At 43.6% G+C, this 23,047-nt stretch overlaps 1 protein-coding gene and 1 long non-coding RNA gene across 2 annotated transcripts; one reads left to right on the top strand and one right to left on the bottom strand.

Moving 5' to 3' along the window:
* Positions 1-243: 243 nt before the first annotated feature.
* On the bottom strand, positions 244-2,659 carry LOC120456994 (gamma-butyrobetaine dioxygenase). Its single transcript, XM_039644146.2, has 2 exons — positions 1,725-2,659; positions 244-1,644 (listed from the first exon to the last, which is right to left on the bottom strand). The coding sequence occupies exons 1-2, from the start codon at positions 2,639-2,641 to the stop codon at positions 1,320-1,322; spliced, it is 1,242 nt and encodes a 413-aa protein (XP_039500080.1). The 5' UTR covers positions 2,642-2,659; the 3' UTR covers positions 244-1,319.
* Positions 2,660-12,705: 10,046 nt separating this feature from the next.
* On the top strand, positions 12,706-20,826 carry LOC120456132. The gene is made up of 3 exons (XR_005616815.2): positions 12,706-13,334; positions 20,197-20,278; positions 20,337-20,826. It is a non-coding gene; the product is annotated as an uncharacterized LOC120456132 (long non-coding RNA).
* Positions 20,827-23,047: the final 2,221 nt, after the last annotated feature.

The raw sequence follows: 23,047 nt of genomic DNA, 5'->3' as shown, positions 1-23,047 counted from the left end.
TCGATGTGGAGTTGCTGGCGTTGTAACTGTTGTTCGAAATGTTTTCCAGCGGCTGCGAGTTGTCGAGTTTTGCTACCGCAGACTTTTCATATTTTTCTTAACAATTCTCTCACCATCTCCGCACTTTTTTGCCACCCACGACCAAGACCACGCCTCCGCGTACTTTTAAATTTTATTTTATTACTATAACAAGACATAAGTAGGCATAATGGGGCCCTATAAAATATTTAAAAGGAAATTGGCATAGAAGTTTTCCAGCCGGAGGCGGCAGATTTTCTTCTTTTTTTTTCTGTTTTTCTGGTGGTAAGGGTAAGGGCATGGTTACAGTAACGGTTACGGCAACATTTACGGCTACGTTTCCGGGTCCCAAGTACTTTCTTTTTTGCCCCATTCAGTTGGGTACTTCGAGGATCCCGAGAGCTGCCACCTCGAGGACCCGGAGACGCGTGTCGGGCGATAAACGGGCTGCTCATTGAGTGCCATTTAAGGTTATTGCACTCCAAACTAGGATTTCCATGAGATTTCATAAAGGAAAATGGAAAAAACTACACAGAAACTATATTAACACGAGGGAAATTCTATAATTGTTAATGAACATTCAAACTAAAACACCTGTGTTAATAGTAATTAAAGGTTTAGCGAATGTTACTAGATGCAAATCCCTGGAATGCAACTGGATGCACTCTTTGGAATGATTTTATATCTAATTATCTAATTATACTATAAAATTTCTGTTTTCATCTTAGCTTAAATAAATAAAATGTCATATGTAAAACATAGTAACGATTATGGTTTGGCTTAGATACAATCTTGTTCCTGTGTGATGGATTTTAAGTGTTTCCCCTAAGATATGTACACTTTTAGACACTCGCAGAGTGTTTAGGCAATTGCCCCGCCCACTTTTCACGCATTTTATACCCACAACGCCCACCGACGTCAATCATTTTCACAAACGATTTGTCAGGCAATGCCGCGATGCAAATAAGCCGAGACATTTTTCCCCCACCGCCCATCAAATGTTGCCCTCCTACCCAAAGTGGTGACTTTTTTTCATCGCCAGGATCATCGCGATTTTTTACAACTTTTCATTTTTGCGCTTGAGCTGGTTTAACTGCCGAAATTGGCGCCCTAAGCTAAACCGGATTAGGAGGATTCCGGCTGCTGGATGTCATCCTGCCTCCAGGATTCAGGACTCAGAACTCAGGATTCAGAAGCATATGTGGCTGCTGGCAAAGTACCGAAAATCTTTTGGGCTGTGGTGCAAGTATTCAAATGAGAAGCTTACATCAAATGGCTTGGAAAATATGTTATCTCGCCTTTTATTGGCAACTCGCAGTCGAGCGTTTTTTCAATACCCTCAGGCGCGAGTATATGATGTCCCAGTCCAGATAGGCGCCCACTATATAGCGCGGACTCGCCTCCGAGTCATCATAACCAGTACGGCCGTGGAGCAGGCGAATGTTGTTGAAGGTCAGGACATCGCCAGGACGCGTCTTGAAGGCGTGGCTATCCGCGATGGCCAGGCGAACGAAGCGCGCGTAGGACTCGTACCACGGAAGGACCTCCTCGAGCGGCACGTTGAAGTGACTGTCCCGCTGCGGAACGCTGTGATTTATACGCGTGTATCGCCCCTCGGCGTCCAAGCTGCGATCACAGATGAAAGTTGAAAGATGAGAGTTGAAAGTTCATTTGAAACTCAATTAAACTAGTGCTTGTCCACCTACCAGATGACTGGTGCCCGCCAGATGTTGTGAAACTCTCGTCCATCCTCGCTGCCAATGTCGTTCCAATCGACGACCACGCGGCTGAGGCGCTCAAAGTCCTCGGGATGATCGCGTCGCAGGAGGTCGGCCACGTGGAAGCCATCCACCAGCATATTGCTGCCGCCAGGTGAATCCGTTTGCACAACGCAGTGCAGGATGTTGACACTTGGCTTATACTCGTAGTAGGGCAGATCCGTGTGCAGGGGCAGTGGTAGCGAAAGATAGGCAAAATTCTGGGCACCCGGCTTGGCCTGCACCACAAACTCCTCGCCGTAGGTGGTGCGCCTGATGAAGCCCACCCGATCCGCCAGTCGCCGCACCACGCCCTCATCCAGCGGAGCACCACGGAGCAGTGCCACGCCGTAGACGGCCAGCGCCTGGAGCCACTGCATCAGCACCGAGTCCTGGGCCATCACCTCATCGTAGCTGAAGTGCTGGGCAATCTCCTGAAACTCCGCACCCGACCAGTGTCTAGTTGTGGGTCTGTAGAAGTCCCGCAGGTATTTCTGCTGTTTATCTGGCTCGAAACTCCGCTCCTTTAGCCACGTCAATGGGAATCTGCTCTCGTGTGCATCGCTCCACTTGACCAGCACCTCCTTGGATTGCTCATCTGTCTGCAGGCTGACTGGCCGGATGCGGGTATCGAAGTTATCCCAGTCCAGTTTACGCGACTTGGAGCTGCCGTGAAAGCAATCACCGCACATGCAATTGTCCCGCAGCCAAACACCCGGAAAAGTTAGTGGTTTGCCATTTGCCTCCGGCTGCACCTCGATATTCGATTCATTCACGATCTTGGCACTGATTTGGCGAGCAAACTGAACCGTATGAATGGTTTTCAGTTGACTCAGGGAACGACCAACTAATCTCGGAACCCACATGGCGTTGTAGTACTCGGTGTGAGATTCAAATGCCGAATGAAACGCCGGAGAAAGCTAAATAGTATAATCAGCAGCGAAATCGGGTCTTTGGACTTTGCCTGCCAGCTCACCACACCAAGTGGGCATCCAGATATGGCAGGGACGTAGACAAACTTTGGCTATTCTGTTCAGAAAAGAAAATCTTTCAGTCAGAAAGAGATATATCATAAATAATCGCTGTATGGATATTCTATGTATAATAAGTAAGAATCAAAACATAACTAGCTCACAATTTAAAAGAAGACCCCCTTTACAAGTAGTTCTTAGTACGACTCTGGTGAAGAGCAAAGTGTTATCAATAAACTAGTTCCCCTGCGAGAGCGCATCTGCTACAGTTTGTTTGTTAATAAAAGCACTTAAAAAGTAGATACTATGGAGTGAAAAAAGAGGCTAACAGATACAATGATCAAATAGTCAAAGAAAGTAGGAGTTAAAGCTGTGTATTATAACAAACAGACAAAAATTGTCTTGTTGAAATTAAGTCAGATTTTATTTTACAGAACTATTCATTTGTTATTAATGAACCCTCTTAGACTAAAACTTCTTTAATTGCAGCTCAATTCCCATTCATATTGATAACTTCATTTGCACAGATTGTGACACAAATTGCAAACATTTTACAAGATTTTATCATTCAATTTATCTAGCTCTGAACCAATTTCGCTAATTTAAAGTTGCAAGTCAATCTGTAGCTGTATCTGTATCTGAATCTATAGCTGTATCTGAATCTGAATATATGTCATAAGCATCCGGCTGAATTAGCATATTGTTGCTGAATCTTGAATGCCACCCAGCATCGATTTGCTTGACGTCATCGGCTGGAAAGTCAGTTTTCCCCACCGTCTGCTGTTTTCCGTTTGCTGCGGCAAAGCGGTCAATCAATCAATCAATCAATCAATCAATTGAATCATCTTTGTCCGCCTGTGGGTCTTTTTGGCCCATACCCATGCCCATTCCCATTCCCAATCCCAATCCCATTCCCGGGCTAAAAGCCTTTAAAGGGCCTTTCTCGATTCTCGTGAAAGCAATAAAAATTGCAGCACCTTCTGCGGGCAAAGCTGACCTGTTGCACAATTGAATGGGAGCAGTTGCAACTGGAAAGAGGCTCCGGTGGGAGGTGCACTGGGAAAAACCAGATATATATATTATATATAAGAGCAATGCATACATATTGTACTTGCATTAAAGACAGATTCTAATTAAAACATATATTTTAAGTCACTGTGGTCTTTTGCTAAAATCTACTTGATTCATTTAATGAATCATTTTGCAATGTGTAGTATTATCCGAATCGATTCGTTTTTCCGCAGTTTCCGTACGTAGGATTTACCCAAACAGTGGTAAATTGTTAAAAACGATAAATGAGTTGGGTTTCGAGTGCAGGTGCGCAGCTGAATCGAATGGCAGCCAGTGGCCCACGGACAGTGGACACTGGACAGTGGACACTGGACAGTGGACACTGGACAGTGGACACTGGACAGTGGACACTGGACAGTGGGACCATCCAGTGGACATCGAGGGGTCCGGCGCGAATGCCCAAATGTCTGCCTGCCCTGACCATTTTTAGCGCGGACAATAAATTCTTCATGCGAGGCTGCCTTCGCATTTCCAGCCGGCGGAGGCTTTTGGAAATGTTGCAGAAATTCCCAAGCCGGCGGCCATAAAAATGCGGCTCACATGTGACAACGATTTGTACTTTAGCCCCTTTTATGGCACTCGACGACTGCTGTTCCTCCTCCGGCGACTGTTGCATTTTAAAAAGCAACTGAGCTCCGCGAATACGTATTCGTATTCGTATATATGTACACACGTACCCCCGTCGCCTGCCTTCTGTTCTGTTCCTTCTGTTTGGCTTCACAAATCTCAAAATCGCATCAGATTATACGAGTTATGCGATGCAGCGCATCCAGCATCCAGCATCCACCATCAAGCAACCAGCAACAGGCTCCCATTTTGGTCATCTGCCGTTTGTCGTCGCTTTTGTAGGTCAACGCCTCCTTTGGACCCATAACCAAAAAACCAGCGGCTCAATCTCCCACTTCCACCTCCACTCCCACTTTGCCAGTATCCAACCCAATCCTCCGACCCCCTTGCAATTGGGTCAATTAACACTGACGACCCTTGAGGTTGCTATCGCCGGATGCGAGAAACGTCCTTCAGCTTTTATGAGAATGAGACCCCTTCGATATGCCGATGATTATCATGTCACATGCCCCCACTTAAGGCGAATCCTGTTTCCTTGTCCGAAATGTTAACAGTTTTCATTTCATGTAATTAAGTGCTGCTGCTGATCCAGTAGTTTTTATCTTTAAGAACGTTCGTTCCTTTCCCCCAACCGGATGAAAGCACTGGAGATGGAGGGCAGTGAAAGCTTTTTGGCTTTCCACGCTGCGAACGGAAAACAATGGGGCAAGATAGTTGGTGTATGGGGTATGGGGCCATGTCGGATGGATTAGGATGGGTTCCGGATGGCTATGTGGATATAGATGTGGATGTGAACGTGAATGTGAATGTGAATGTGAATGGACTCCTCGGACTCGGACTAGCCGGGTGACTGGGTGACTGGATGGGTCTCTGTTTGCAAACTGTCTGGGCGAGACAACGTTGTACGTGCGGATGATGTCCGCCGGTCCGAGATCCGGCATTTTGATACCCGTCATACCGACAACAGGGTATATTGTGCACTGCTGGATGTGACAGGACGAGGGCAGAGATGCCAAGTCTAAGCAAGTAGCAGAGGTATTTACGATCCGGTTGATCGTCGGGCTTTGCTCTACTGATAAGCAAAGAAGAGCTTGTTGTTTAGTACCTCTATTAATTTTAAATATATTATTATTCAAAACATATTCATCTGCTTAATAGACAAAACAGCAAAACAGTTCAATCTATCGACTTGGTACAGAGTATCGCTTAGTCTGTCAGCGGTGCAAAGGACCTTCTTTCTTGTTCCTTCTGCCTTTGCTGATTGCACTTCAGTCGGGTAAGGAGCAAGGACTAAGGCCCCAAGCGGACCAAAAAATGTGTTAAGAGTCTAAACACGAACGTGCCGCTCAAAGGCCACTCGTTAACAGGCGCCGGGAAAGTGGTTCGAGGTTCGAGGTTCGAGGTTCGCGTGGTTTGAGGTTCGAGGTTCGAGTTTCGAATCGGCGCATCGCCAGCGCCATCTATCGGTATGGACAGGAGCTATTGGTAAATATTTTCACTATTTGCGACAGGCCAAGATGCACACACTCACCCACATGGAGCGGGAAAGATGTAAGTGTAGGAATCCCTGGGAGACGACTGACGTCCAACTGGCTTCATATATCTTCTGCACTTTTCTCTATTTTGCTTTTCTTTTTTGCTTTTTCTCAGCGGAAACGAGCCTTTTTGCAGGTGGCATCTGCAACATCCTCCAAGATGGCAATGTCTGCAGCCATTTCATTTGGCTGCTTATTTTATTGCCCCTGAGCCCAGTCAGAGTCAGAGCGAACAGGCAGACAGACAGTTGGCAAACAAACAAAAACACCGGGTTAGGCCAGATTCTCCAGCTACAAATATATAACTACATATATATACATATATATACCATTTTCGGGGTCCAATGGAGACTTCATTACGAATGCGGCAGGAGAAAGGGAAGTGCAATTCATTGCCCAAGACATTCGGACTGGCAAGGAGGATACCCATATACAACCGACTTGGCAGTCTCATCCGAGATCCTCGCAGTGCTGGCGCATTCCTGAACTGCGTTGCAGGTGCCGCAGGATTTCCGAAACTCCGGAGAGTACACAACTCCGGCAGAAGTACAAAATCCAAGCCAGAGACTCCGGCTCCGAGTTACACGAAATGAACTCGCGTTGCGGCAGAGGTTTACCATACTCGCGTTGTCTTAAAATCAACCGAGTCCCTTATTTTGTTGATTTATACCCATTTATAACCAAATACGATAAAATAGGTTTTTATTTAGAGGTTTTTATCAGTTCTTGTTCTTGTTTATAAGGCAAAGGAACTCGCTTTAAAAGCGGTCTATCCCCATTTTCTCAGATGTCAGACCTGTGCGAAGATGAAGTCAGTCCGCAGTTGAGTTTGAGTGCATGCATAAGTGTATTTATGTACGGAGCCTGCATAGTTTACACATTGTCTGCTGCAAGTCCTGACAGCCGTTGTCTCCTGAAAACGAAGACGCTGTCCCTGCGAATTTGCCCCTCTGCCAACCCCCACCCCCCTTCCCACCAGTCTGCTGGCTGTTATCCTGTTTTCCTTGGCTGAGCTTTCGGTAAGCCGCGTCTAAATATCCTTTTTCTGCTCTGCAATTTTTACAGCTCATTCCGGGCGGCACTCCTTGAGCAGTTGTTTGCGCATTGTTTACAGCTTTGTCCTGTCTCAAAACAGGATAAGACGAGGGGTGGGAGGGGGTAGATGGAGCTGGCTTCGGCATCGAGTCCTGCGCTTAATGCAGTCTGCAGCTTGGCCGGCAAGTGGCAGGAATACAAATCAAATTAACCTCGATGAGGCATCCGGTGAAGCGGTTTCCGCCTTTTCCGCTTTTCACTTAATTAGTGGGCAATGGGGCGTGGGCGCCCAAAAGTTTCGAGACAATGCGATTGGGGCATGTTTTCCGCTGGACGTCAAAGTGCCGATAAGGCTGTGCCAGCGGATACTCATTATCCCTGCAACGCACCCATTTTCTTCTTTTTTTTTTTGTACTTCAAGCCGCAATTAAACACAGATGGGATTCATGCACGTTACGCTCTCTGCGATTTTTCAATGGAAACTATTTCCAACTACGCTTTGCTTTGGCTCAAAATCAACAAAAAGTTACCCCACCTTTTCACTTAATTTTTTTCTTCTTTTTTTGAATGCTGGCTATAGCCAGTACAGCGCTGCTTGGGAAGTTGAAACGTGTTGCGGCATATATTAATTTTTATTTCCAACGCGGTCGTCTACAAATTAACGTTGATGCCTCAGCTTTGCTGCACTGAGAGAAGTTTGGTATTCTTACAAAGATTCTTTCTATGCCATGTTACACGCTTCTTAGCGTTTTTTTTGGCTTACAAGGGCAGAAGTTAGGCATCTTAAATTTAATTAGATATTATGTGTAAATCTACAACCATTCAGTTTTTCTCAGTGCTGCTTCTGCTCTGCTTCTTTTCAGCTTTGTTTGTTTAGCCACTGAATGATGGATCATACTCACACACACAGCCATACGCACACACACACACACACTCGCTCAGGCGAAAGAGTTTCGAAAACAACTTTCCAGGGATTTCGGTTGCACTTTTCAATGAAAAACCTTGCTTCTTTCCCCGATTTTTTGTTTGTACTTCCACCCCGCAGCCTTTGTGTTTGGCATGCCTGCTCATTATTTTCACACGTAGCTTGGCATGCTCTGGAAACCCCACCCCCTCACTCTCCCAGAAAAACCCCCATCGTAACCCACTCCTCTAATTTTCACTCACACACACGGACACGCACACGCACAGCCCCGTTTTGTTTATATTTGAAGGTAATTTTTTGGACTGCCGCCGCATTACTTGCAACTGTTGCGCCTATTGAACCCATCCCCATCCCCATCCTCTCCATCCCCAACCCCATCCCCTTACCCTTACCCTTACCCTTCCCCTTCTCCAGGCCAAAAAGGGCAGCCATAAAAGGTCAATGATACTTACAGTTTGAACAACTCCTGGGGCCCAGGGAACCAAGTGTTCAAGTTTCTTGTGGAAACTGAGAACGCAGGAGGTGATTACGGCGATGCTGCAGGAGAGGTGCACAGAAAAACTTAGAGAGACTATCAGATACCCATTTTGCCACCCTGTTGCCTGATGCGCGTTTTGATGTTTCGAATGTCTTAACAAAAAACAATCTAATATATTATTAATTAATATTAATACTTAATTAACACTATTCCATTTCTATTGTTCTAGCTGGCATTTAAAGTGAAATAATAAAATTATAAGTAAGATAGCTACGAGAATTACGTTACATTAAAAGGAAATAATAAATAATACTAAATACTAAATACTACTAAGTACAAAATACTAAAAAATACTAAATACTACTAAGTTTTAAATACTAAAAAATACTAAATACTACTAAGTTTTAAATACTAAATAATACTAAATACTTAATACTAAATAATACTAAATAATACCAAAATATAGGTGCCCTCCTCTGCGCTTCTCAAAAGTCCTACATAAGCAAACCACTTTTTCGATGTTTTTCAAAAAAAAAATACTAAATGTGAGTGAGTGGTGCAGTGATTTAATGTGGCAGCAGAGGATACCAATAATGTGATTTCGACCTACTGGAGGAAGTGTCTGAGCGAGCTATTTCCCAGGAGCTACAACCAGCTCTCAGCTCTGACGTGGAAAGGGCTTGAGGAAAGGGGTGAGTATATTAAAAAGAAATTTCTATTTCGTGTTGTTTAAATTGAATAATTAAATTAAATAATTAAATGGCTCATAGCTCAAAATCTTAAAATTTCGATTATTTTTCCAAAATATATAAAATGTGATATGGATCGTTGGATTAGGTTGTCAGCTGCACAAGACAGCATACTTCTTGTTTGTATAGTATAAGTTAACTTATTTTACACTGTAGTGCAGAACGTTTTCTTCGCACAGGCAGATGTGAAAGGTGGAGACCTCAAGTAACATAGTTGAGGAGCTGGGGAGCTGGGTGACCACTGGCAAAGAAGGATGCTGTAAATGTGGTCAAGCTGCATGAAATTGAAATGGTCAAGCCATAAACTTGGCCATTTGTACTCCAGTTCTGTTATGAGTAGAAGCGAAAAAACAATAAAATGGCCCCAACGAGTGCAAACCGAAGAAACCCAAGGAGCAGCAAACCGAGAGCCCAAACGAGGGCCAAGGAAACGGACAAATGTAATAGAAAATTGCCGCAAAATATGAAATGTGAATTGCGTGGGGTTTCAGCCAGCTAGAAATATGTACAAACATACATATATACCGGAAATGGTTCTCGTACCCTTTTCTGTCCTTTACGAGGGTCCTTAAGTGGGCAAACTACAAGTGGGGTGACTTACTCACGTCGCCTCTGGGATGCGTGTGATCTTCGGGTGTTCGGGTGAACCATAAATGCCTGAATGAACTGAATTGGAGTAACAAAGTGCCACTCCGCCGCAAATATGAGGATAAACCAGTCTGAAATATGATACGGAATAACAAATGACTTGGGGCACGTTTACTATCCTTACCCTCGAGAAGGAAAATCAATTTTCATTTGTAGTTTGTCCCCCAGTCTCTTTCATATTAAGTTTATATGCACCTTTACTCTTAATACTTGTATCTTAATACCCTTAGAACTATGTACTTCCCTAAACAATAGGCCTTAGTTCGTGAGGCGAATCACTGATTTATAAAAATGCTTTAATTAAGTATTTCAACCTTAAACGCATCACAGGAGTGCTCCTCACACACCAGTCGCTCATTAACAATGTATTAAATAATGAAATAAAGCGATTATGATAATAATTTCAGCGCAATTAATGTTGGCAGGCAGCGGCAAAAAAGTTTTCCCAATAATTACCAACAATTAAAATTGATTTATGAAAAAAAAAGCAAGCGGCGGATTCGGACTGGAATTCAATTAAAAAAACCTGCTATCCCCCATCGAAACAGAATATTCGCAGTAGCGGCAGAAGGACAAGCAATTGTCCAATGGCCAATCGATTAATAAGAAAATGTGCAGGACTAACGGCCCTGAAATATGGGCCAATAAAGGATGAGCCATCCACTTTCGAGGATCGCACAATATACTCGTATTGGTGCGTATGGCGTCATGCAATTACGTTGCCCGGTGTCCGCTGATGCCTAACATGAATGTCCATGCCCAAGGATAATTAACGAACTTACACACACGCACACTCGGCAGGACGATGGATAAATGCTTTTATTTAACAAATTAATTGGCGCAAAGAACGGTGAAAGCACACGGCCAGGTACACGACGAAGAAAATGGTATATTATTTTTATATACCTATACATTTAAATTGTTCATTTAACTTTGAATATTCAGGGCATGCACATTACCCTATTCTATGTATTAAAACCTATAACACATGACCTCAAAATGCATGTGATCCAAGCAAACTCCTTTTGGAATTGACAACATTTTCTGCCAGTGTCCGAGCGACAGAGATGGACATCTTGAAATGTTTCTGAGCCAAGCTCTGCCCTTTTCCCCCCTTTTGCTGGACATACAATTACTTACACATTGTTGAACCTCTTGCAAAACAATTTTTTTTTTGCCGCCACTGCTGCTGCCGTGCGATTTCCGGAGCTCCAGAATGTAATTAATAAACGCATTAAAAACGCATGCAAGTGAGCAACCGAACAGGACGTGGCCAGCACATGGACACGGATTGCGGCCCACTACCTCTGAACTGAAGCTCTGAGCTTCTGAACCCGAACCCGAATCCGAACCAGATACCTGAAAACCAGTGGGCCAGAGAGCCATCCAGAAGTTCAGGCCGAGCTGGAGCCATCCAGGCTGTCCAGGCTATTGGAATGAAAACCAATTAATCAGCTGCCGGCCACCAGCCACCGACCACCGACCACCGACCACCAGCGAGTGACCAACTCTGGTCAATGGCCTATGAAATGGGGCAGCCAGGAGGACTCAGGTTTGGATGTCATACGTACTTGGGCTTGGGGGTGAAACCAACCCCCCAGAACAACCCCCGTGGAGTTGTTTCAATATTTGTTCTATTAAACACCAGCCCCCACACTGACACCTCAAAAAAAAACCAAAAAAAAAAGAGTGGGAAAAACAACAAAACAGAATAGAACAATAAAAAAGCGATGAGCAGAAGGGAGAACATAAGATAATAGACAATTTTTACATTACAGATTTTATGGTGGCGTCGAATTATGAATCGTTATATTTCAGCCAGAGGGTTCAGATGCCCGAAAGGCAATTTGCAACTGCAGAGGGGCATAATGAACTCGCAATGAAGTTGGCAACGAAAAATTGCACAAATACATCGCCCTGAAAATGTCTACGAGTATCTAATGGGTTAAGACATTCGAAGAGCTTAACATATCCAAATGGGGAATACAAACATATGATTAGTGCAATTTAAGGATAATCTATACCGTATCGCTGGTATTATATTTTTATAAAGATGTGTTAAAATAAAATCCAATGGGACGACTAATTCCATTTGCCACGGAGAACAAGAGACGCGACTTGAAGATACAAATATTGCCGAGCTGACTCGTATACCTAAGCGTTTAAATAAATCTGCTGCTGGTCTCGCCTACTTCTTGAGCTCCAGATGCTTATTTATGGCCCGGGAACAATATATCGCAGATGAGTGGGTGGATGACAAATCACGGCCAGAAGCAGGATGATACTGGTACCGATGCTACTGGCTCTGCAGGCAATGTAATCACATTTATTCGCGACACTCGAGACGCTCTAGGACTCGGATAGCCCCACACCCACTTTTCCTTCTCCCCCGCTGCGAGCCACAATTATTGTCTTGTAACGCACACGCCCTCCGCAGAAGACAAAGCAAAAAAACAACAAAAAAAAACAAATATCTATGTAAAAAAGAAAGGAAGGAAAAAAAAAATAAAAAACAGAACGAGCAGCAACATTTGCCTCCCCCAGCAAACACTTTATACAAATCGCTACCCCAAAGCCAGACAGACGGCAGCTGAGTGATGGCATTTTCTCCTTATCATTTTTACGTTTTTGTGATAATTCATGTTTATAAATTGTTTATGTATTTCATTTGCCATTACATTGCAGAAATTTTCTAGGCAGGCGGGCGCGATAAAAAATTCATGAAGCCAGAGCCAAGACAAACCGAATTGCGAATTGGATTACACGGCAACAACGGCAAGCCAACGTGTCACGAGGAACAAATATAATAAAAAAAAGAGGACCAACAAATCCAATAAAATCAAAATCATTGTCAAGTCATCTAAGTGAGTCGTAATCCTCGATGGGAGCCGGAGTAGCAGCAGCATCAGGCTTTAAAGCCCCTAAATCCATTTAAGAGCCACTGCGAAGGAACTAATCGAAGTTTGTACTTTTGAAACTCAATTTTCTCGATGATTTACAGAGACACTACTGCCGGCACTCCACTGCACGCTTTCACAACCCATCAACACCATCGGTTTTCAATCAAACTTTGCATATCCCATCAATCAACACCGAATCACACATCAAAGCCGCTGCTGCTGCGTTCTTAAAAAAAGTGACGTTGCCAAAGAGCAAAGGAGCCTCTCCATATCCACCTTATGCTCCCACCACACTGCCAACCCCCTCCCCATTTTGGAAATAACCCATACGAAGGCGAGTGGGGCACACACTCCGAATGGACCCAGTGTCCCATAGAGAATGGCTCCATGGAAGCGCAACAAATTAGGCTAAACACCGACAAGCCCCCCTTTCTCCCCCATTCTCTGCCTCCCCCTAAATTCCCCTCTCCACCCCACCCCACCCCAAACATACAACATCCAACATCCCATTGTGATGCGACTTTGTGTGGATGCTGATTTTGATGCCGACGCAGCGAGATTTCCAGTGGCAGACCAAGTAGCAGCAACAGCAACAGAAGCAGCAACAGAATCAGAAACAGGAACACGAATGTGAGTCAACGCACACGTATTACCCGGGTTGCACTGCGAGAAAGTGGGGGGTGAGTCAATATGAAATTTACCTTTTTAAACATATTTACTCTATTTTCTGTATGATACATTTAATGAATTAATCGCATCATATATAGTATTAATACCTTGATATATATCATTCAGATATCAGCAATCACCTTTTTAAAGCTAGTTTAGCTTTCTAGCGTTTCTGCTTTGCTGAAAATGCTTTCTGGCAGTGAATTACATTGCGCGCGGAAGCTTCAATGATCACGTGCATTCAAGCACTCAAAGATGCATTCAATCAATAAACAATCTACTTTTTTCGTAGTGTATGCAAAAGGCAATAGCGCCAAAGAGAACCATAGACATAAATCATACATAAGTCTAAGTAATTGTGTGTTGTGCCGTAGAGTTCGTGTGTGTGTGTGTGTGTGTGTGTGTGTATGTATGAGTGCGCTGAATGCCCCCCCTGGAACCCCTTCAACTTGTGCCATATTCAGGCATTATGTAGCACTACTATGTATGGCTATTCCCGTGCTGACGCAGCGGCGTCTGTCGATGCGAAGTTCGCAAACACTCTGACTGCGCATATCCGCAGCAAATTAAAATTTCATTAGGAGCAACAAAAGCGGATGCATGATTGGTGGGCTGCTAAACGACCAGATGCTCCCACCTCCGCTCCGCTTGGGATCAACTATTTTCGGGGCTCCTCGCAGCTGGAGCTGTCATAAAACCCCTAACCCTTCTCATGGCCCACATCATCGCCCACATTCATTCATTGACTGGTGTATTTGGCAACACTTTCGACTCACATCTATATTAGTCGCTGATAACTTGCCATTTGATTGACATTTAGAACGAGCGTTCATCTTTGATGGTTTTAAGCTGCGAAACTGCCATGTCTTTATATCCTTGCCACACTGCGAAAGTAACAGATCATGCAGCTTACGTATGTTCTCAAAGGAAAGAGGTGGGAAAGGGGGGCAAGGGCTGAAACACACACCCACTTGTGGCGTGAACTCGTGGTACATTAATTAAACAGGCTGTCATGATTAAGTAATAGTTGCGCCCCGTGCTTAGCACTGCGCCGGATTAAGTGGAGCAACGAGAGAGCTCGGCGGAGGGCAAAGCCACAGCAGCTGCAGTAAAAAGAAGGCTGCAAAACACAGCACAGTCAACTGTGGCACTCAAAGGTCCAACTAATGGTGCACTTACTATGTGCCTTATGGTAGTGCACATATGCAAAGCACTGCAATAAGCTATGAAATATATGGAACATTTTCCCAATGTTTGTTTAGATATAACCAAGTGAATCGCATTTGTAAAGGAAACCTATCTAAAAACAAATGGATAACCCACCCAACTCCTAAAGAGTTTATAATAACGGATTAGTTTCAACCCATTCATATAAATTTAAAGCTAATGGTTCACCTTCCTTGATTTATTTATGCAGCACTTTTAAAAGCACATAAAACAAACTAATCTACGCAGCTTGTTGTTACCGGTGATGCAGTTGTGCCTAATTACTGTCTGTCGCTCCATTTAACGCCATCCATCGCACTTAGCCAGCGACACCTGTACAGCAGAGAGGACACACAGCCACCCACACTCACTCACTCACTCACACACTCACTCACTCACTCACTCACTCACTCACACACACACTCACTCACACACAACACATAAAGAGGACACTAACAAAGTCTTTTGTTTTGCTTTGAAGACTTTGCTGGTGCGAGTGTGTTAATAGGTATATGTATACGTGTGCCAGCCAGGCTCGACTAACAAACACTCACACACACACACACACGCGCGCGTGTTGTGCAAACATATCTAATTAGTGTCAACTATTAACATAAAGAGTGCACTTCACATAAGAACTTGAGACGACAACGGCAACACACCGCAGCAGTGGAAACAACAACAGGATGACGACAACGATGAGCTGCTGGCCATAAACTAACTCTCGACTTGAAGTTGACTAAGCTTTCACAGCAGCAGCAACAATGCCAGCTGAAGGATGTGGGCTGGCTGAAGGGTGTGTGTGTGTGTGGATAGCGTGTCCTTAATGTTAAACACTAAAAACACAGCAACGTTGCTCGCCGTTGGTGAAAGTGAGGCGGCAACTTAATACTCGTATGCGTGCATTATCAGCGCTCTTCGAGTGGGCAAATGAAGTTACGGAATGCAGGTCCTTTGAGCCTTAAGTATCATTGCGGCAATCACGAGATGGGATCCCGACTGCCGACTGCCGGCTCCTTTGGCCACATCCTCGGACATTTCCGGCAACAGGAAATCGCCCACATGACCAACACGCACTGGAAGCTGGACACACAAAAAGCACTGGGCCACATGGCCAGAACCATAACCAGCTGGATAATAAAGATTAAAATAACATTTAAATGGCAGCAGCATAAAAAAGATTTAAGCCATTTGCAGCAACAGCATGTCCTTGTAAAAAATATGTTGCATACCTAACGGCGTTGCTTGACTTGCTTGCATTTTTACTTTAAATAATTAATAAATATTGATATAAACAAAAATACCATTTAATGTATCTTAAAGTAGCTAGGAGTGGTGGTAATGTTTTATTTTATTTATAACAAATACTAAGCAGTATTATAGTGGGCTGAAAAGCGAGCAGGATTTTTTTGAAAGTGCCAAATTTTTCTTTTGCTTTTGCCAAATTTACACCAGCTCTCAAAAAGATCTTTCGGCACAACTTGAACTATGGGCTGTGAGTCTCGAGGGGATGAGGGATGGGGTTAAGTTTCAAGTGGTCGACAGCTTGGGCGACGAAAACTATGCAAAAATTATGTGAGCGAAAAACTCGAAAAGGGGTGAAACTCTTTAATACAGTCATAAATTTGCCAAAAGTGGCCAGCTGAAGGGCTTAAAGAGGGGAGGGGGAAGTGGGTGGAGGGTTTGCAGCTGAGTTGCCGAAACTTCTGGCTGCAACTATTTAAAAGCCATAAAAGCCGAGAGCTGTTGCCAAACGAATGTGCCAGCCGGATGCAGTTGATAGGCATGAGTTACACACACCGAAGACCAGCAGGACAGGACACTACAGGATATACCGGCCAGGATCACACCCCAAACACACACACACACACACACACACACACTCACGTGCCAAACAATACAGTGAGAAAAACAAGCCAAGCTCTAACTAATTCGAGTCGAGTGAAATATACCTAATAAAGGTGTTTGTTGCAATGGATTTTCTCTGCGTGTACGTCCAGAGGCCAAGACACTTTCCGACACATTTGGGCCGCACAAAAGGCATGCCGCAAACAATGGCTTGGCCAAGGGGTAGAGGGGTGGTAGGTGGGGGCAGGGAGCGGTGCAAAGAGTTAATGGGGTCGAGAGAGGGCGATCGGCGGGGCGGGGCGGGGGAGGTGAGATCGAGGCAGCAAGACAGCGAGACAGGACCGCCCAAAAAGTGTTTCCAAAGCTACAAGGGATTTGGCTGCAGAGCGCACTAATTGCAACTCTTGTAAATCGACAAGGACAACCCACGCACATACTGCCACTCACACACACTCACACACACTCACACACACTCGCACACATGCACTCTCATTCGCTCATTGGGGACACGCACACAAAGTCGTAATGACACGACGGCAAGGACAAGCTGCAAACGATGCCGACAAACGAGCAAACGACAACTAAAAACAGGAATTAGTTGAGGATAATTTGCAGTGCGACTACTGCACACTCTTACTGCGAAGAAAACGGGTTGTTAATTTAATATTTATGAAACAATCGAATTTTATTTAATTATTAAATACAAATCCAAAGTAAGCTGTGAAATTCATCAGACTGTATAGTTTCAAATAGATCATTTCAAAAACTCGCAACTGCGATCTTCTACATACATAAATAGTTGCGATGGTGTGATACCCTATTGGCCAGCGCCTTCTACGCACACTTCCCCCCACTTTCGCCACTTTCTCCGCCCCCCACCCACCTCACTTTCTCCCGCCCGTTTGCTGGCGAAAGTCATTCTGGCAGGATGCTAGGACAACGAGGGCGAGTACATGCATATATCCTGTGTAAAACTTCAAGTAGTGCTTAATAGTTAGTTAAGTCGAGTTGAATGCGTTTTTCGACAAGGGGCGGCGGGCTGTGGGCTGTGGGCGTGGCAGCTTTGGGGCGGTGACATAGATGTAGAAGGCAATGCATTCTCCGCCTGCTTTTGAATATTGAGTGAAATATTGCTAAGCTGCCAGGAAGGGGGTTTCTCTGAAAGTACTTTGCTGGCGCTGCAAGTGTCGCCTGTAATTTATTTACATTGCAATTAGTTCTCAGCTCCGTGAAAGATTATAAACTTTTGCCATCTCTTTCTGCCCGCCTCTCTTGCTTGCTGTCTCTCTTTTCGTGTGGAAAATGCAAAATGCAAAATGCAAAATGCACAAGCACGAGGGAAACAATGGGAAAGAAACTGAAACTTATGCGCTTAACAAATTGACAAATGCATAATGTCTTCAGTCGAAAGTTTTTCCCCATCTTAAGTGCATTTGGAAAATGGCAAAGGAAATTCGGGAAAAGCGAAAGGAACAGGTCGGGAAATTGCCAATTGAGTGCGGGAATTATGATGTCATTTACAGATAGACAGCCAGCCTGACTGATAAACGTCCGCATGATTGATAGATTGCACACCACAAGGGCTTTTCACTTCCACAGTCGAAAGTATTTCAATGCCAAGGGCTGAAAAGCCCAAGATTTATAGATTTTCATTTCGACCTGCGATGGGCATACACATTTGAGTATAGCATGGTGAAACTAGAAGGAAAAAAGTTTATGAATTCATTATTCAACTTCAACTCTGATAAGAAATATATAGTAATCAAGTTTCTTATCCCATATATTGCTAGAAAGTGAAAGAAATGAAACTGGAAATACTTAAAAATAGATATATATAAACAAAGTGAATTTAGTGAACCTAAAAACCTTACGTGCTGATTCTGATAGTAATCAAGTTTCTCAAAAAGCGCCAAACTTAATTGAATTAAAGTCCGCGTTTTATCCACTGGAACATTCCCAGATTCCCAATTTCCTTGGCCTTTAGTGGCCGTGATAACTTTGGTAATCTGCTGGCTAAGTCGGCGAATCGGTTTTCCCAAGCCACGCCCCATCGAATAATCGAACAGTCTCGCTGTGAATAAGGAAAAGTGTGCTCTGCTGCTTTTCGCAGCTACTTGCAGCTTGGCACAATGGGAATATAAATAAATAAATAGAAACCACTTTTCGCGCCCCGTTCGGAAATGGCAAACAAAAAGATGCAATTGCTGGTAGCAGTGGGCGTTGGGCGTTGGGTGGTGGGTGGTGGGTGGTGGGTGGTGCATTTTGACCAATCTGAAAGACACTGGGAAAGCGAAATCAAAGAGGAAAAGCACTTTAAAGAAGGCAAACCAAAAAAAAGAAATAAAGTGGAGAGAAAGGGTAATGGGAGTGTTGTCAGTTTGGCGCAATGTTCATTTTTCTTTTCCTCTTCCCCGCTTCTCACCGCTTTTCACCGCTTTTTCCGACGTTTCCGCTTCTGCTTCTTCTTCTTCTGCGTCTACTTCTGCTTCTTCTTCTTCCACTGTTCTTTGTGCAACGGACTTGAAGCGGAAACGGAAGTGCCACGTCTTGAGATGGCGGCTCCTTCTGGTCCGCAACTCCACCGACTGACTGAATGACTGACTGACTGACTGACTGACTGACTGGCTGCCTGATTGAGTGATTGACTGGTCTGCTCGGCAGTTGCCAACTCGCCAAGCGGAGTTCATCTTCGTTTTGCTTAAAACTTCAATTTGTTTCACCTTCAGCGAACGCTTCTGCCTCCTTTGCCGATTTTTGCCACCAAGGATTGGCCATCGCTTAATGAAGTCGTTAAGCGGTTTTGGTCGGGAGTTGCCTTTTCGGCTTTTAATAGCTTTTTGGCTCAAGTTTTTTGTATACCCCGCCGCATTCTTCCGCTTTCCCTTTTCCATTTTATCGGACTTTCTGTCCAAACCGAAGACTTATTACTTTATGATGATGCGGCAGCCATCGAAGTTAAAATCGCTGCACTGCGAATGAACCTAATTATTTACAAAGATGTCGAAAAATTTGCAGGGAATTTATATGCACTTTACATACTTCAGTTATTAGTTATTGTAATGCAAGCTACGGGCAAGTAATACATTTTGTATTTTATTTCAATTCCATTGCTTTTTGTGCAGTGTACATCAGCATACCATTTGTTGCCGCTTCATTAGACGCGCCCCTCGAAGACAGAGGAGTGATTCGTGTGGGGCGTCAGGGCTCATTGTAAATGCCTTTTAATTGTGGAGCGATAAAGTGCTTTATTTTGCAGTATAAGGTCCCTCCGATGGAAAATCAATCGGGCAAATCAAAGTGCTTTGTGATTATTAAAAGTGTTTAAGCCACAACCAAATAGCAGATTAATTACACTTTTAATGGTAATACTTTCTATATACTGTGTAGCATTCAAGAGCTTAATCTTTTGATCAAAAACATTGAAAATCAAGGGCTATTCGTTTTCTGTTAGTTATTATAATTTAAATTAACTTCTTTTGGGCTGCCAGCCAAGAAAGCCGTGCAAACGGATCGAATGCAGAGGAGAATGGCATAGGGTTTGCATAATCTCCATCAACGTCAATTACCCAAACCAGTGTTGTGGGGGAAAAGCGGCCCAAAGGAGAGTTTACCCAACACGCAGAATTGGCATTTGCAGGCTTATGGGCGCACTCCCATTTGGGGGCGTGGCTGGGGGAAGGGTAAGCGGCTTAGTTTCGCCGCAGCGCAAAAGTCGAAATGTAAAAAAATATATAGACATTACAAAAATGGTGGAAAGCCATCAGATGGTAGCACGAATTCAACACAGGATGATAACCTTTTTTTTTTAAACAATTACAGAATAATCTAAAGCAAATACAATGATTTGTATGATCGTTCAAGTAAACGCTATTCAAAGGATCTCTAATACTTTACAATCAAGGTACGTAATTGGGCATTGCTCATTGTTAATTAACCTCTATTAAACAGCTTTCACCCAGGTGTACATAAAACAGCTGCCAAAGGTTAAAGGTGTGTGCTTTTGGTTCCCAACGAATTGAGCAATCGGCGCCTAGACAGTTTAGAGACAAAGGACATCTGGCCGACGTCATCAACATCAACATCCAGAAAACACCATCTGAATCATCATCAACATCATGGAGCAAGTGGGGACTTCAGTGCGCTCGGTACAATTTAAAATGTGAAACACGTCTAATCCTTTGAGAGCTGTCACAGTTAACGTGAATGCTCCTTCTTTCCCTTTCTGCCAACTCCCTTTTACCCAGGACATTTTCCATGGCCAGTGGTCAGACATTTATGAAAAATGATTATAAATGCACAAAGCATGCGACCAGACAAGAAATGGCAAAGGTAGATACACCATTTTTCCCGCCAGCAACTGGATAGAGAGCACTGGGTGTCCTGCCAGTCCTGGCAGTCCTGTTTAGTAATTTAAATGGTAGCTGCACAAAAGTATGCTACGAAAAAGCGGCCAACAATTATAAATTCAATGGTCAGTGCAAAGGACTTGTAGGACACGGCACAATGAAGTGTTGAACAAAAATCAAGGCAATTTGTGGCCTAAGAATAAACAAGTCCACATATTTCTCTAGTTGAAAATAAAGAATATAAGTAATTGGGAAATTCCAAAGATTTAAATTTCGTTTGAATGCCCCCTTTCGAATCCCATTCGACCAGTCGGTTCAACTAACCGATTCACCAAGTGCCTGCAAATGGGTGACGAAGCGTGAGGCTGGAGGTCCTTTTTCGGATTTGCAGGGTTTTTGGCGAGTGGCAAAAGCTGAGTGGTAAAGTTCCGACATCAGCCGCAGACCGCAAAATGCAAGCGCTGCTAATGAGTGGCCGACTGGGCACTGGACCTGGAACTGGGATGCAGGTGCTCCTCTGGATCCCCCGGCTCACCTGGCTCCTCTAGCCACTGCAGCTTCTGCACTAATTGAAACAATGCCGGACACCTTGGCAGGGAAAATAGCTAGCCAAAAGCCAACAGAGGCAGACGAAAAGTGGCCATCGGTAGTCGGTGGTCGTTATTTGATGAGCTCCCGACTTGGCCAACACTTCACCCCGATTTCCGATTCCTATCCCAATCCGCATGCCGCATCCGCATGCCAGCTCCTTTCTGAGCCAGTTCCCATTCAAATGAAGGCGGCAGCTGGCGGCAAGTGTTTGCCAAAGCAATGAAATGGCCAACAGACAGTGGAAAATGGCAGCTCACAAAGAGAACGTGACAAAGGGCAACGGGATGAGCACACTCAGAGAAAAACTGTATCTTTATGCACATCAAAAATGTGGCATAAACTTTAAGTATGTTGATCAGAACATTCGAAATATTGGTCCGAATATGGAATGTCACACCTCGTTGAGCTCGTAATTAAATTTCCAATCGAACTGTGTTTTCAGAAAAAAATACAATTTTTTTCACATTTTTTGCAATTTTCGATGATGATTTGTGAGTTATTGCAAAATGCCTAAAATCGTTTTTCTGTTTTTTGCGACTAAAATATCAGTATTTTGATCAGAAAACTCGAAATATTGGTCCGAATATGGAATGTCATACCTCGTTGAATTCGTAATTAAATTTCCAATCAAACTGTGTTTTCAAAAAAAAAATTCTATTTTTTTCAAATTTTTTGGAAATTTTGATGATGTTACCCCTTACAAAAAATGCGAAAATTTGGCCAAAAATTATTTTAACAATGTCGGTCAAAAAGTAATATAGTTACTTAGTATTGGTGGTTAGGAGTAAAAATATGTAATTCTTTTCACTTTCTGACCATTTTTAGCCAAGTTATGAAGAAAAAGGGAACCCTTACTATGAAAATATACTTAGTTTTGGCATAAAATTTTGCTCAGTGCTTTCGGAGGGCAAGGCAAATGACTTTAAGTGCATCAGCAGAAGGAGCAGCTGATTAAGCTCAAGGATTATGTCTCCGGTGGTAAATGGACATGCAATTAGAGATGGGAAGCTGCCAAGGACGAAGGACGAAGGACGCCGAATAACAGGTGCGGCTGAGCGAAGAGGTAATCTTAAATCAATTAGCTGACAGCTTGCCCTTCAGATGGAGCCATATTTTGCTAAGGAGTTGCATTGCCCGTTAATGCAATGAAAGCGGATGTTCGCGCTTTGAATTTGCGGAGAGATGCAATTTGGTAAGATATAAGTTCGAAGTTTAGGTCGGCCAATAACAGCCTAACTTAAAAGCAAATAGGTAAAACACAATGAAATAAGAGGTATCCTCAATTATTACTGACAATATGTACACTTTAGTGCAGTAAAAACTTAAACATAAACACAGTGTTAATTTCCCTTTCTTTTTATTTCTTTATTCGAACCCTCAGTTAATTGCTAAGTTCGAGAATCGATTGTCACTCGGTTCAATTTACCTTTCCGATTTCCATTCTTATTCGATGCCACCATCCTATCATTCAGATATTCTCCACCGGTTTAGCTTGTATAATCTGTTTATCCAAGCAACGACTCGAATTTACTGTGATTCCCCATTGATTCCCTTTGATTCTATTACCCAGCTGAAGTTTGTTCCCCCAGCTGCATTCCTGTGGGTTTACAGAACGCAAAGAGCAAAAAAAAAAAAATGAAAATGAAAATGAAGAAAAAAAAATCGAATAGCAAAGCCGGAAAAGCGGTGGGAAAAACTTTGAAATCAAGAACTCATATTGAATGGGAGCGAAA

This window comes from Drosophila santomea, chromosome X (genome assembly GCF_016746245.2).
Source record: "Drosophila santomea strain STO CAGO 1482 chromosome X, Prin_Dsan_1.1, whole genome shotgun sequence".
NCBI classification, from domain to species: domain Eukaryota; kingdom Metazoa; phylum Arthropoda; class Insecta; order Diptera; family Drosophilidae; genus Drosophila; species Drosophila santomea.
Note: the sequence above shows the minus strand (reverse complement) of the source record. Positions and strands in the feature narration are given on the sequence as shown.

What these genes read in the sequence shown, in the direction of transcription:
- LOC120456994 (XM_039644146.2), bottom strand. Translation starts at nt 2,641, where the DNA reads ATGTGGGTTCCGAGATTAGTTGGTCGTTCCCTGAGTCAACTGAAAACC. An exon ending in TGGCGGGCACCAGTCATCTG is followed by an intron (nt 1,645 to 1,724) that starts GTAGGTGGACAA and finishes CTGTGATCGCAG; the next exon opens with CTTGGACGCCGAGGGGCGAT.